The 16,413-nt window shown below is 41.6% G+C and overlaps 1 protein-coding gene across 1 annotated transcript; it reads right to left on the reverse strand.

Annotated features, from left to right (window-relative positions):
- Positions 1 to 209: 209 nt before the first annotated feature.
- On the reverse strand, positions 210 to 2,394 carry LOC141502070 (uncharacterized). Its single transcript, XM_074206635.1, has 2 exons — positions 2,313 to 2,394; positions 210 to 2,207 (listed from the first exon to the last, which is right to left on the reverse strand). The coding sequence occupies exon 2, from the start codon at positions 2,017 to 2,019 to the stop codon at positions 220 to 222; it is 1,800 nt and encodes a 599-aa protein (XP_074062736.1). The 5' UTR covers positions 2,020 to 2,207; positions 2,313 to 2,394; the 3' UTR covers positions 210 to 219.
- Between the last annotated feature and the right edge of the window lie 14,019 nt (positions 2,395 to 16,413).

Below are 16,413 nucleotides of genomic sequence, written 5' to 3' on the forward strand. Positions count from 1 at the left end.
CTATGCCCATCACTGCTGTGCAAGGAGAGAAGTGGCTTTCCTCCATGGAAGTAGATAACAGAAAAAAGGAAAGGTCAACCATCACCATTTGAAAGAATGCAAGGTTAATATTGAAACAGATTATTTTGGTAAGGTGGGAGCTGGCACACCCACCAGAGAGGCTCCCCCCCCCCCCACTGCCTGACTGCACAAATGGCAGGAGCCGAGACCACAGAGCTTTTAGTTGGCTTCCTGCTGGTAGGCGTCAAGGGTCGGGTGGTAATCCAGGGAATCGATCCCCAACAGAGATGGATCACTGGCCAGATAGTCTAAGAAATCATGCAAGTGACCCAGCAGCACCTTGACAGCCTCCTCGCCTAGGGAACTGTAGGCTAGCATGGAGCCCATCTGCGGGAAAAGGCGAAGCAGATGGGAGCCTCCGTATACCTGGGACATCTGGGCAGTGGGCTGAGTGATTAGAATCTGGGTATACTGTGCCCTCTCCAAATTGTATAGGAGCTGGGTCCCCAGCACCAAGTCAAAATATTCTTTGAGCATGGACATCAAGTCATGGACTGCGTGCCTCTTGGCAGGGGACCCCGAGCTCTCTTGGAGGGAAGCATACTCGGTCAGAATGGCAACTACGGGCTTCCTGGCGGGCAGGGTAAAGAGCTTTCTCTTGAAAGTCACCAGCTCCCAGTCCTGGACCAACAAGGGCTTCAAGGCACTGGGCAGGTGGATCTCGATCACGGGCTGGCATTCTCTAGCGGCGCCCCCCTGGCCTCCCCCAGACTTGCGCTTCAGCGAATAGGAGCGGCCCCTCCTGGGCAGCAGCTCCTGGGACAGGGCCCGGGAGCTGCAAGGTCCCGTCGGCGAGACGGGGAGATCGTCTAGCTGCTCCCTCTCGGCGGCCACCTGCAGGGCCGTATCACTATCTAGCTTCATCTGGACAAGCGAGTACCTCAGCAGGCGGCTCTCGGGGACCCACTCGTATTCCCAGCCCCCGATGATCACGATGGAACAGAGATGTTCCACGCCCTCCTGCTGCCCCGAGCCCGAGGGCTCCTGATCCTGGAGGGGGCCCTCGTCGCCCACCTGTAAGCGCCCTGCCGGGCTGGAGGAAACACCCAATTCCTCCTCGCTCTGCAACGAGACGGCCTCTTCCTCGTGGAGGCTCTTGGTGCTGATACTGCTGCCGCGGGTGGGGCGGCGGCGGCGGCGGAGGCGGCGGAGGCGGCGGAGGCTGGGACTGCGGTGGCGGCGCCGTTTAGGACTGGGGCTGCGGCTGCGGCTGGGCACCTCTTCGGAATCACTGATTTCAATCTCGATCTCGGGCTCTGTGTCGGGCTCCGTGTCGGTCCCTTCCTCGATGTCCTCGTCCGCTGTCTGCTCCTCGGTCTCCGTGTCACTGTAGTTTTCAGTGTCGGGTTCGCCCTCGGGCTCCGTCTCCGTCTCCGACTCCATCCTCGCTTCCGCCTCCTCCTCGGTGTCCGCCTCGGCCGCGTCGTCGGTGTCTACCTGGACCTCCTCGTCTGCCCGCTCCTCGAACTCCTCGGTGTCCGCCTCGGACTCGCCCTCGATGTCCACCTCGGACTCGCACTCGGTGTCCACCTCGGACTCGCCCTCGATGTCCACCTCGTACTCACACTCGGTGTCCACCTCGGACTCGCACTCGGTTTCGACCTCGAACTCCTCCTCGGTGTGCACCTCGGACTCCTCCTCGGTGTGCACCTCGAGCTCCTCAGCCACAGATTCTGTTTCCGACTCGATTTTCTCTCCGATCTCAGACTCAGACTCTGTGTCTGCCTCAGTGTCAGCCTCCGTGTCCGCCGCTGCCCACTGTCTCCTCGCGGCTCTCACCCCCTCTCTCTCATAGCGCACCAGGTAAAGGACTTGCCGGTTTCGTAGGTCCGCGAGGACACACTGCCCCCGGCGCATTTTGGGCCCGCGGAAGGTTAGCACGGGTTCCCCCTCTTGGACCATGGGCATTACCCTGAACGGCTCCTCCTCCCCCTCCCGTACAAAACGCGAATCCGCCATTAAAGCCGCGGATTAGGGCTAGGGGGCACCTTCTCCTGTAATAGAAACTGCTGCTCCTGGACTCGCTGGACGGCTGCACCGACTGCAAAGACGGCTCGACCCTCCGACTGGACCCGCTGGATGGCTGGGTCCGCTGGCTGGACGGACGGGCGCCTCCTCAGTCCTCTAGTGTCGCTCTGGCACACGAGCTAGAGAGAAGCGTGGAGAAAAGCCGACGACCTAAGTCGTCGGGGCTCCAGAGCACGGAGCTCGCGGCCGAGTTGCCGCCTCTCACGCTCTCCCCCACGTTGTACCTGCGATGCAGATCAGACGCTCCTCCTGTAAAACAACGAAACAATGTACCGAAGGTAGCAAAGGAGGTTTGCCTGCTGGCTAGGATTTGATCCCCACAGAAAGACGGGAGGAGGTACGCCTTGGGTGGGGGTGGGGGGCAAGGGAGCCTAACTGCCTGAGCCTCCAATGACCAAGGGGAACGGGAACGCAAATACCGACCCTGCCACTTCCTGACTCTGCCCTCCCCCTCCGGGAGTCTTAGTTTCCCCATCTGTAAAATAGAAATTACCAGAATAATGTGCAAACTTCAGGGGAGGGTTTACTTCCAACTTACGCTTCGCTTTAATGGCGACTTCTTACTAAATAAGGACCTCATCACCAGCGGTAAACCGACATTGTAACCCCGTAACTGGGTGTGTCTGACTATATGGGGCGTGTGTCGGGGAGGGCTCACGGTGGGGGAGGGGAGGAAGAGTGAAAGGGAGCTCCGCCGCCCGTAAAATAGTTTGGTATTAGTTCATCATACTTCGTCATCATTTCTAAAAAAAAAAAATTAAATATCCACTTTTCTGTGAGGGTGCAAAAAAGCTGAGTTAGACACATGCTTTCATAGCTGCGACAACACTTCTCCCCCCCCCCCCCAAACAACCGCGTTAAGAGTACAAAATTACTTTGGGGGTGGCTCTATTCAATGGTTCCCACTATTCATTTTGCGAAATAGTATCCATATAGTATGCTGAAATTAAGACCTCGGATTCTATTTCGGCAGGTGTAAAAGCGCATTTTTAATCAAAGCCCTGACTTCATTGTCTGCCCTATCTTTTCCGGGTCCCCAAATTGTTGCGAAGCACCTCAATTCGATCTGCCACATTGGGGGAAACGATCCTTAAAGAAGGAAATTCAGACTTGAGGTCAAATGGCTAACTAGATTCTTCTTTGGGGGGCCCCCGACGTGACAGATTGCCAGTAGCAGACTCGACTCAAAAGGGTTACTCTGAAAAATAATGGCTACGCTGAAAAAACGGACTTTTCCATCCCTTGTTTTAATATGGGAGGAATGATTCTGTTATCATTATTCCCCCGCCTTTATAACTGAAACTCAGCTAAAATTTACATCTCTAAAAGTCTGCAGAGTTCCTTATCCTATCGGGGGTTTTCTTGGCAAAGAAACCGTAGTGATTGGCTATTTCCTTCACCTACTCATTTTACAGATAAGGGAACTGAGGCAAGGAGGGTGAAGGGTCCAGGGTCACACAGCTAGTTCTGAGGTCAAATTTGAAAGAATGAGTCCCAATGTTCCTGCCTCCAAGTATGGTGTTCTCTATCTCCACTGTACCACCTGACCTCCTTAACAGTGCCCTGAAAAAAATTTTTTAAACTCCTCTGAAACGCATCTATCAGCTTTACAAATTTCAAATTGTAATTTAGTTGACTCTTATTTACCATGTTAAATCTATTGAAATAAAACATACTTTGGGGAGTCTGAGCTATTTGAATACTGCAAAGTATTTAAAAACCACAGTGGATGCTTCAGATTAATTAAATCATCTCTTAAGGGCTCTTTCCACTGTTATTCGAGGTCCCCTGAGATTTACACGACTGGTCCCCCAGGGCAGCATGACACTGAGCAGGGTGGGGTGGGGGGCCACAGTGCAAGAATTATTGTATTTGCCCCCTGGCAAAATTGCTAACTATGACCTGAACCACATTAAAATCTAATAGGAAAATGTTTAACCAAATGAATGAATAAATAAATAAATAAATTCAATTCAATACAGCGCCATAGACAATATTAATATGCAGCCCCTAAGGATCCATTTCTATTTGTATTTACACTACTAAATAGAACATTCAAATTTTTGTGTAAGTCTGATTGCGCAAAGCCCCTCTCCATGTGAAGTTCATGCTTAGATGGTTCTCTTAACCCCATTTTACAGACAGCAGATGCCAGTGAAGAGACTTGCCCAAGGGCACACAGTGAGGAGGGTCTGAAGCTGGATTTAAGCTCAGATCTTACTAACCCCAGACCCAGCTCTCTGTCTGTACTGCCATCCAATTGTCTCATGAGTAGTTTCTTATTGCATGAGTTCTTATGTCCCTGCCAAACAAGAGAGAGTCATTCCTGAAGCAGGACCAAATGAGACAGCAGGCACAGAAGGAGAGCAGACCCCAGTGGGGAACAGTGGAGACAAGCATCTCCCACAGGGTCCACTCCAACGCAGGCAGGAGCCTTGGGAATGCAGCAGGATGAAACCCCCAAGTCTCCCCCTTATGGCTCCAGTTTAGAGAGGTTTTTAGACCAAGAACTAAGAAAAGACTTCCAGGACATCGAAACCAAGATCAGCCCTGGACAAAGCAGCTACACCCTGCGCTTTGCTCTGCTTTCACTCTCTTGGAAACTCCCTGTAAAGTGACTTCGACCACTCATTCAACTGTCACTGCCCTTTCTAAGATTTCCATTGACTTCTTCAATACCAAAATTAGTCACCATCACTCTCTCTGACCCAGGCTCTCTCTCTGTCTCTATCAGTGGGTCTCTCTCTGTCTCTCTCTTTCTCTCTGTCTCTATCTATGTCTCTCTCTGTCTATCTCTCTCTTTCCCTCCCCTCCTCCTCTTCCTCCCTCCTCACAGCCTTGCCACCCTAGAGAAACCTCGGAGACCCCACGTTGTCCTGATCATAAAGTAAAAAGGCTTAATAAATTTGGGCTCTTGCTCTGTTTCTCCCTAGCTTTCTGTTTCTCCAACTATTTTAATTCTCTCTTACTCTGCCCCCTGTGTCCCTTAAAATGCAAAATGACACGTATACCTTTGGAAATGGTGAATTTAAGACTTTCTTTTGCTTGATTCTGCAGGTGTGTTCTGAGGGTTTTCTTTTACTTTCTTTTTATTGTTCATTTGAAGTAGGGGCCTTGGAAGTGGGGAGAGAAAAGAAGTGCTTGTTAATTAGAAAAATAAAAATCTGAATGAAAAAGCTTCCCAAACAGAATTTCTGGTTCTGGTTCTGAAGCATAACCTACAATCGAATTGATTACTAACAAAAGAATGGATCTAGCCAGTATCAATAAAATTTATTTTAACAGGTAATAGGAACTGGAATTTGATCTCACTCTTTCTTTACCTAGCCTTCAAGGCACAACACCAGACTTAATCTATTAATCTCATGTTCTATAGTTATGGGGGAGATTTATTATTCATAAATAAAATTACAATCCCTAAGTAAATCGAGACCACAGTCTAATTCATTAGATGTAAATTTTTCATGAATTAGAAAAACCCTTACCATAAAAATTGTACCTATCTCACTGTCAATAAATCTTAAAACAATGATATATATGTATGTATATATGTATAATATATATATATACATATACATACATATATATACTTCATTAACAAATAGCATCGATAAGGAACACAGAGACACCAATTTAGCTATGTGTATATCATTCCATGACTTTTTCACTTCTTTTTTTTTTAACGAAATTAAGTTAATACACTTGCCCAAGGTCACACAGGTAATAAATGCTTCAGGTTGGATTTGAACTCAGATTTCCCTGACTCCAGCCAGTGCTTTATGCACTGTCAAACAGTAGATAACTGTAGTCATCTGCTACTGTTTTGTTTGTACCTAATATAATCCACTGACCCATTTCTCTATTTCTTAGCCAGTATCACGTAATTTTTATGACTAGCATTTTATAATATAGTTTTAACTCTGCTACAGCTAGGTCACCTTCCTTTATATTTTTGCCATCAATGACCTTCATATTTTGGGGGGAGGGGGCTGAGGCAATGGGGTTAAGTGAATTGCCCAAGGTCACACAGCTAGGCAATTATTAAGTGTCTGAGTTTGGATTTGAACTCAGGCCCTCCTGACTTTGCCAGTGCCTTATCTACTTCTCCACCTAGCTCCCTCTTAACTTTTTGCTGCTCCAGATGAATTTGGTTTCTATTTTTGGGGGGTTCTGTAAAATAGTTTTTTGATAGTTTGATTGATATGACACTGAATCAAATGATTTAATTTAATAGAATTACTGCTTGTGGATCCACTACACCATCCAGGTACCCCCGTCAATAATTTTGTACAATATTTTAGTTTGATCAATGTCAGTCATAAGTGTCACCTCTAGGGACACCTTGAACCCTTACAAATCTGTACTGCATCTTTAACAATGGAGAGGACAGCTTAAAAATTACAATTGTCAAAATTAATTCGTAGAGTTGTGTTTATGATCATGAGGCTTTATGAAGAAGAAAAGTGAAGGGAATAGGTCTGCATTTAGAGCTCTCAAAACAGAAATAATCTCTTGTGGGTTTAGAAAAATTCTCTCTCATGGATCCGGTTTTTTAACCCGATTAATGAGCTGTTGTTGTTGTTCAAAAGATTTAGAATGTAAAACTACTGAAGTGGAGGAAACTTTGGCAGAAGAAAAGCAAAAAGCAATAACATTAATAGAACATACAATCTCTAACAATCCAAAGCAACTGATCTTGATGACAAGATGGACAGTGACAAATTAAGTGTCATAAGTATACAGTTATAAGCTATTTGAGAGCTAGCTTTTCTACATCACTTGAAGGTTGATAGCCAAACTAGAAAGTAAAATTGCAGAATAGGAGGGAAGGAGAATATCAAAGACAACAAAGCAAAAGAAAAAACTTCATAGAAAAACGGTATAGCAGTCTATTCATATGACTAACATGATGTATGATAGTCATGTGACTAGAAAGATTTAGGTCAGGGCCTTTTTCCCAATCCCCTCTAACTTTTAAAAACAACCAAAAAAGGAATTCTGGCCAGAAATTACAGCTATTTCCTCAGGGCAAGATCAAATGATAGGAGAGACCAGGAAAGGATAGATATAGAGAAATAGTACAGATGGACAATAGACTAGAAAGACAAACAGCCATAGATAGTGATAGGATGGTGCCAATATGAATTTTAAAAAGTTTTTGAATGTTATTTTATTTTATTACTTACATGCAAAAATAGTTTTCAACATTCAAGTTTTTGTAAGATTTTGAGTTTCATATTTTGTTCCCTCCCTCCCTCGCCTCCACATGACAACAAATAATCTGATATAGGTTATACATATAAAATCACCAATATGAATTTTAAATGAAAACAGTCAATACAAGGAAATAAATGTCTTTAATGAAGGGAAGTGAGTTGCAGCCCAGGTTGCCGCACAGCAAGTGTTGGTTTGCCTAATGAGGGAGCTGAGCATGGGGATAAAGAGGGAACTAAGACAGAGGGAAAGGCCAAGCTGCAGGTGGGAGGCTAAAGTATCTCTCAGTTTCACTATGGAAATCATTTTGCATTACAAGCAAAAGTCAATAAGGAAAACTTAAGAATCTCTGGAGGGGAGATCTACAAAAGAATCAGAGGCGGGAAGTGACATTGTCTGCCCAGCCCAGGCAATCCTTTGGCCTCTGGACTGGCAGTCAGTTTTGAGTCAACTGTGGTAGAGAGAGAGAGAGAGAGAGAGAGACAGAGAGAGAGAGAGAGAGAGAGAGAGAGAGAGAGAGAGAGAGAGAGAGAGGCCAGCAAGCATTTTTATATACAAAGTCATGGGGGGAGGGGCAGCTAGGTGGACAGATAGAGAGCACCAATCCTGGAGTCAGTAAGACATGAATTCAAATCTGGTCTCAGACACTTAATATTTAACTAGTTGTGTGACTTTGGACAAGTCACTTAACCCCATTGTCCAGTAAAAACAAAAACATAAAATAAATATAAAAAGCAAAGACATAAAATGAAAATAACAAAATGAGAAATGAGAACAAAATTTGCCATGTATCCAAAACAAGCAATAATCATAAATCATTTATCAGACAAAGAAAAATAAAATCTCATGTTCTCAATGAAAATTAAAAGGAAAATTATCTTGAAAAGAGCCTGTATAATTTGCAATAAATACTCCAAATAGCATAATTTTCATATTCATAAAGGGAAAAATAATTGAACTGCAAAAAATAGATCATATCATGATAATAATAATATAATATTTTCATCTACCTCAGAATACAGGAAGATCAAAATGTTTTCTCAGTTTCAAAAAACAGAAAGGAACCATGTTTGGAAACTATAACCCAAGGAGCTTGACTTAGATTCTTGGCAAAATTCTGGGACAGGTGATTCAAAAAGATGGATAGTAAAGAGAGAAGGTTAAAACTGGTGTCTTCCAGGGAATTCAGAGTGATTATGAATCAGTGATATGTAACCAAAACAGAGAAATGTTAAGGAGTACTTGATGTCTTTCATGCTGTTCTTCTGATCAAGACAGAATAGATGGTAGATTCTGTTAGGCAGATTCTGAAATAGTTAAAGAACCAAATCAAAGAATATTTTCATTAATCGGTCAATTAAATAGTGTACAGGTGAATGCTCAACAACTGTCTCTCTGGGGGTAAAAACAAGCATAACATATTTTTAACTTTGATGTGCAACATTGAAATTTTCTATATTACTTGTTTTAAAATTTTTTTAAAGGCACTGGTCTTAAGTGACTCACCAAAGGTCACACTGGGAGGTCATTATTAAGTGTCTTAATAATGTTTGTCCTTCATTCTTTTTAAAAAAAATATATTTTTATTTTTGTACAAATGGTGTTTATAATTTATTTTTATTTTTTTAGGTTTTTGCAAGGCAAACTGGGTTAATTAAGTGGCTTGCCCAAGGCCACACAGCTAGGTAATTATTAAGTATCTGAGACCGCATGTGAACCCAGGTACTCCTGACTCCAGGGCCGGTGCTTTATCCACTACGCCACCTATCCATCCTGGTGTTTTTTATAAATTACAAAACTAATTTTCTTAAAAAGTAAACATAATACTCACTTCCCCCCAAAATATAGACCCTCATGAGCAATGAAGTAAAAGACGGAAAAAAATAAAATTAAAATTAAAATTAAAAAAATAATAGGGACAGCCAGGTGGCTCAGAGGACAGAGCACTGGCTCCTGCAGTGAGGAGAACCCGAGTTCAAATCTGGCCCCAGACACCCAACAAGCACCCAGCTGAGTGACTCTGGGCAAGTCACCCCAACCTCATTGCCCTGCAAAAAAAAATAATAATAGTAATAGTAATAATATTAATAACAATAGTAGTTCAGTCTGTGTTCCAACACCACCAGCTCTGCTGTGGGTGGATCACATTCTTTATAATAAGTCCATCACAAAAGCTACTTCCATATTTCCTTCTGTTGCTATTGTTGATCGCAACTACATCCATTCATACTTCCCCACTACCATGCACTAAATTTTCTCTCTCCTTTCACTCTTTCCCTCTTCTTCAATGTGCTGTGGGGTAGCTGAGTGGCACAGCAGACTGATGACCAGCCCTGGGGCCAAGAGCACACATACCACCCCTAAGGCCTAGCAACCACCAAGTCCTGTGGTCCTGGAAAGCCATCCAATCCCAGCCTCTTGCAAGAAGTAAAAAAGAAAATGTGTCATATCTGACCACTCTACCGCATGATCCACCCTCTACACCCTCCTTCCCCCATTCTCCTTCTCTCCTTACTCTAGATGTCTATATCCCATTGAGTATGTATGCTGTCTCCTCTCGGAGCCACCTCTGATGAGAGTGAAGGTTCCCCTATTCCCCCTTGCCTTCTCCCCTTCTGTATCATTGAATAGCTCATTGTAATAAAAAACCTTATTATATGAAATATCTCAGCCTATAACAACTCTCCTTTCTCTTAATTCCATTACATTAGCCTTTTAGCCATTGACTCCATTTTTACAATATATTATATCTTCAAATTCAGCTCTCTCCTGTGATTCATGTATAAAAGCTTCTTCTACCTGCTCTATTAAATGAGAAGTTTCATATGAGCATTATCAATATCATTTTTCTATGCAGGAATACATGCGGTTCATCATCATCATCAAATCCCTCCTATTTTACTCTACTCCTATATTCTCCACCTGAGTCCTTATTTGAACATCAAATTTTCTGTTCAGCTCTGGTCATTTCAATAGGAACTTTTGAAATTCCCCTGGTTCATTGAAAGTCCATCTTTTCCCATGGAAGAGGATGTTCAGTTTTGCTGGGTAGTTGATTCTCGGCTGCATTCCAAGCTCTTTTGCCTAACAGAATAGTATGTTCCAAGCCCTAAGAGACCTTGACGTAATTGCTGTTAAATCCTGTGTGATCCTGACTGCAGCTCCATGATATCTGAATTGTGTCCTGGCTGGTTATAATATTTTCACTTTGACTTGGGAGTTCTGGAAATTGGCTATAATATTCCTGTGGTTGTTTTTTTTTTTGGGTTTTTTGGACCTCTTTCTTGCTGAGATTTGTGGCTTCTCTCAATTTCTATTTTTCCTCTGCTTCTAGGATATCCAGACAATTTTCCTGTAGGAATTCTTTAAAAAGGATATCAAGGTTCTTTCCCTGATCATGACTTTCAGTTATCCCAATAATTTTTAAATTATCTTTCCTGAATCTGTTTGCCAGATCAGTTGTTTTTTCAAGGAGATATTTCACATTTTCTTCTTATTTTTCATTCTTTTGGTGTTGAAGCATTGTGTCTTGACTTCTTGTAAAGCACGTGAATTGGATTTGAGTCAGGGGGTACTGTGTTAAATCATCAGCCTCACTTTCTCCTCCAGAGCTATATGGATCCAGTGGCCAAATAGGGATCAGAATGAATGGAGATGACCCTGAATATGAGGCAATAAGGGTGCAGTGACTTGTCCAAGGTCACACAGCTAGTAAGAGTCAAATGTCTGAGGCTGAATTCAAACTTCTGTCTTCCTGACTCCAAGGCCATTGCTCTAACCCCTGCAACACCTTGCCGTTCCTTCTGTATAGCTTTCTTAAGTCTAAACAATTAGCAAAAATCAATGAATCAAGTCTTGATTTTTTTTAGTTTACTAAATTCTTTTTCTTTAAGTTATTTTTTTGCAAGGCAGTCAGATTAAGCGGCTTGCCAAAGAATACACAGCTAGGTAATTATTAAACATCTGAGGCCATATTTGAACTCAGGTACTCCTGACTCCTAGGCCAGTGCTCCATCCAGTGTTTTCAAAGCTGCCCAGCTTTTCTTTGCTTCTTTGTAGGTTTTATTTTGTTCTCTGCTGTGCACTTTTTACTTTATTTTTTTCTCCCTCTTCCCCAAGTGCCCTAAAGAAGACTGCAATTAAATACATATATATGTGTGGGGTTTGTATATGTTTATGTATATGTGCATACATATATGCACTTTGGACATATATATATATATATATATATATATATATACATATATTTATATATATACACACATACACATTTTCTCATGTAAGAATAAAGAATTTGACCTGAGTTCCTTATAACTGATCTTTAATTTTTACCTTATATTTCATCTGGATCTTATATGTTAAATTTTCCAATAAGTTCTGCTGTTTTTGTTTTAAATTTTTAAGTCTTCCAGTTCACTAAATGTCCATTTTTTAAATTCATGATTATACCTAACTTTCCTGTGTGTTGTACCTTCAGATCTGTTGCTCTACAAAATGTAGTATTTGAAGATCTACAATCCTTCAATGTAGTAACTGCTAGGGCTTGTGTAATCCTTGTAGCTCTATGATATTTAAATTGGTTCTTTCTTGTTACTTTCAGTGTTTTGTCCATAATCTTGGAGCTGTGAAACTTGGTTATCACATAATTCTGTGAGTTTTCATCCTAGAATGCCTTTCAGGTGAGGATTGGTGAATTTTTCCTACTTGTTTTGCTTTATTCTTCTAAGAACTTCAGGACAGTTTTCAATAATATTGTTTTTTTAATACTGTATCAAGAGTAGTTTTATCATAGTTTTCAGGTAGTCTGACTTTTTATATTATTTCTCCTCCATCTATTCTGTAGATCATTTGTTTTACTGATGAGAAATTTCTCTTTCTCTTCTATTTTTTACCTATTTTTGTTTTTGTTTATTTTTTTCTTGGAGTCTTAAAAATAATCAGCTAAGGGGCAGTTAGGTGGTGCACTGAATAGAGCTCCAGCCCTGCAGTCAGGAGGACCTGAGATCAAATCTTATCCCAGACATTTAATTCTTACATAGCTGTGTGACCTTGAGCAAATTACTTAACCCCACTGCCTTGTAAAAACAAAAAAAAAATCATTACATCTCCTTACCCAATGGAATTATTTTCTTCCCTCAGTGTTTGACTCTATAATTCAAATTGACTGACTTTTCATAATTTTCTTCACTTTCTTGATTGCTCTAATTTTTTTTCTCAATTTCTCTTACTTGATTTTTAAGGTCTTTTTAAATTTCTTCCAAGAACTCGTTTTGTGCCTGGAAGCATTTGACATTTCTCATTGAAAAAGGAGTAACTTTTTTTAGCTCCATTATCTTCCTCTGAACATGAACCCTGATCTTCCTTAGCACTATAGTACTTATCTATGGTTGGGCTCTTTCTCCTCTGCTTGTTTATTTTAATTTTAATTTCCTTTTTAGCTGCTATTAGCATAATCTTGTCATTTCTTATAGCAAACTACTATCCATCACAATCACATACCACAATTTGTTTAGCCATTCCCCAACTGATGGATATCACAAGGCTTTTCAATTTTTTGCCCATCACAAAAAAGAGCTGCCAAAAAAAATGTTTATTTTATCTTTTTCTTTTTCTTTGATATCTCTGGGATGCAGACCTGGTAGTGGTATTGATGTGTCAAAGGATATGCAGGTTTATCGGCCTTTGGTCATACTTTCAAATTGTTCTCCAGAATAGTTGGACCAGCTCAGTTCACAATGTGACCAACAAAGTTGCTTTAATTACATCTTCAATGGTGATATATTAATTCTTTTCATTTTTGGTACTGGTAATATGGTTTTTTTATTTTCTTAATCAAGCTAACCAATAGTTTATATATTGTATTGATTTTCTCATACAACTAACTCCTAGTTTTATTTATTAGTTCAATTATTGTGTTTTTTTATTTTCAATTTTACTATTTACTCTTTTGATTTTTCAAGATTTCTGTTTTGTTATTAACTGGGGCTTTTAAATTCACTCTTTTCTAGTTATTTTAAAGTGCATGCACAATTCATTGATTGGCTCTTTCTCTTTTTATTTATTTTATATAGTTATTTTTATGTTTTAAGATATGTAAATTTTTTTCTAAGTACTGCTTAGGTTGCATTCCACAATTTTGGTATTTTGACTCAGTGCTGCCATTTTCTTTAGTTAAATTATTGTTTCTATTATTTGTTCTTTAATCCACTCATTCTGTAGGATTAATTTCCAATAAATTTTTATCTATCCTTCTAAAGTCTTTTATTAAATGTAATTTTAAATTCATTATAATCCAGAAAGGGTACATTTAATATTTTTGCCTTTTCTGCATTTGTGAGGTTTTTAATGACACTTTCTAAGGGACCATGTACAAGCTGAAAAAATGTATATCCTTTTCTAGTGTCATTCAGTTATCTCCACATCTAACTATTATAAAATTCTGTCTGTCAACTCCTTAACTTCATTCTCGTTTATTTTATGGCTAGATTTATGTAGCTCTCAAAGGGGAATGCTGAGATCCATTATTAGAAAAGATTTACCATTTCCTTCTATGACTCATTGAGCTTTTTCTTTGAGCATGTGGATGCTAAGCTATTTAATCTTCATATGTTTAATACTGATATTATTTGTTTATGCTACCTTTTAGCACAATATAGTTTAATCAATTATCTTTTCATTAGGTCTATTTTTTTGTTTTTGCTGTGTTTGAGGTCTTTATTTCTACCCCTGCCTTTTTTTACCTCAGCTGAAGCATAATAGTCTACTCTGGCTCTTAATAGGAACTCTGAGTATGTCTCTCTATTTCCAGTATGTTTCTTGTAAACAGCATGATGTTAGGTTCTAGTTTCTTATCTCTTCTGCTATCTTCCCCCACAAAATGAGTGAGTTCATCTCATTTAAACTCAGTTATAACTACCGTTTCCCCCTCCATCCTGTTTTCTTCTGTTTATCCATCTGTCTCTCTTTTTATACACTGTCCTTCCTCAAAAGCTTGTTTTGGTTGTGACCAATGCATTCCTTAATCTGTCCTCCTTTTATCACCAATTTTCCTTCTGCTTAAGGTTCTCTCCTACTTTCCTGTTGGGTAAGATATATTTCTATGCCAAATTGACTGTATATATACTTCCCTCTATAAACCAGCTCTGATGAGATTGAGGTTCAAGCACTGCCTGTCACCTCTTATTTTCCCCTCTAATGGAATTCTTTTTTTTTAAGGTTTTTGCAAGGCAAATGGGGTAAAGTGGCTTTCCCAAAGCCACACAGTTAGGTAATTATTATGTGTCTGAGGGCAGATTTGAACTCAGGTCCTCCTGACTCCAGGGAAGGTGCTCTATCCACTGCGCCACCTAGCCACTTCTCTCCAATGTAATTCTAACGTAAAAACTCTTTCTTGTGCTCTTTTATGTAAAATAATTTCCCGTATTCTTCCTCTCCTTTTCTCCTCCTAATGCATACTACTTTCTCATCCCTTCATTTTCTTTAAGATCATCCCAACATAATCAGCTCACATTCTATGTGGAGCTGCTTTTAGAATGCCCTCACTCTGCATCTGTACTTCACAGTATCTCCTCCCTTCCCCAGAAACTCTTACTGTATGTCTCAAAGGGCCAGGGTCCTCCCCTCCCTCCCAAATTCCTCAACCATCTGAAATCATTCCTTTTATATTTGGTCTGCATCTGTGTAAGAACGTTGTCATCTCCCCTTTCCTAAATAGGGATTGCTTCTTTCATTGCACTTCTATCCCCAACACCCAGCATAAGTGCTTGGTAACAACTTGCATGGTTGGAGATTGGGAAGTGATGAAGATGACTTAAGGCCCACTTGGGGTCAGCCAGTTCTCAAGCCAGGAGCCCCCGGGCCATACTACCACCCAATCGGTTGAATGACCTCCATTATCCTGATCCTGGCTTTCCCAAACGTCTTGGTCTTGGATTTGCCAGCATAAGGCTCACAGTGTCCTCTTAGGTGTCTTTTTCTGGCTCACAAAGACTGGTCTTCTCAGGAGCATTCAGAATGCTGGAAACTTTTTTTTTTAGGTTTTTTCAAGGCAAGTGAGGTTAAGTGGCTTGCCCCAGGCCACACATCTAGGTAATTATTAAGTGTCTGAGACCAGATTTGAACCCAGGTTCTCCTGACTCCAAGTCCAGTGCTTTATCCACTACGCCACCTAGTCACCCTGAGAATGCTTGAAACTTTATGTCGTCCCCCAAGATGACTATTTGCCTTCACATTAGCTGGCTAGACCACATTCTCCCTTCCATTATATTGCTAGCTCAGTATGACCTTGGAGAGGAAAGGTCAGCCCAATCAAACCATGACATGGGCCAGGGATGGGGCTCAGAACTCTGGCCCATGGGGTCAGTGGGATGGTGTCTTCATTCAGAAGGGCTTTACCTGTCCAGGACCCACGCTAAGTGTTCTTTTCTTGAGTCTGCTTCTCTTTCTAGCAACATTGCCCTCAGAGGTAGCCACCGCTTACCTCGTAGTGCTTGGCCAATTCCTCAGCAGGCTGCTAGGCTAGCTGCTTCCAGTTGAAAGCTTTGGGCAACTCTGGGCCTGGCTCTTGCCACTAAGCCCCCCCTACTTGGGCTTCCAGGCCAGCGAAGAATGTGGTCTTAGAACCAAAATGTCATAGGAAGAAAGGACCTTAGCACCTAGAATGAAGAACTAGAAGAAACCAGGGAACAGAGGCCACTGGGGAAAGTGGGGACCTCAAAGCACTGGGTCATTGAATGGGAGACATGACAGGGCCATCTATGGACTATACACAGTCCATTGGAGCAAGAAGGAACCTGAGAAAACAGTGGAGCTCAAAGACTCTTAGAACATAGTCCAAGAGGGGACCTCAGAAACTATAAAAGAGAAACCAACAGACCTGAGCATGACCACATACCACAGTACAGCTAGACATGGAATGGATGGGTGTTGGTCCGAATGTAATCTATCTCCCTTATTTTACTGATGAACACCTGAAATGCAGGGATGGGGAGGGACCTGGGCCAAGTTGCAGAGTTCATGAGTGACAGAGCCAGGAGAAAGGAATGGTAGATGGTCTTATGGTATGGTCAGGGATACAAAATCACTATGGCTAGATAAGTTTGAATCAACTCC

Source organism: Macrotis lagotis, chromosome X, assembly GCF_037893015.1.
Source record: "Macrotis lagotis isolate mMagLag1 chromosome X, bilby.v1.9.chrom.fasta, whole genome shotgun sequence".
Classification (NCBI taxonomy): domain Eukaryota; kingdom Metazoa; phylum Chordata; class Mammalia; order Peramelemorphia; family Peramelidae; genus Macrotis; species Macrotis lagotis.

Bases quoted from the DNA above. Each gene is read 5' to 3' on its own strand.
- LOC141502070 (XM_074206635.1), bottom strand. From the start codon at position 2,019: ATGGCGGATTCGCGTTTTGTACGGGAGGGGGAGGAGGAGCCGTTCAGG.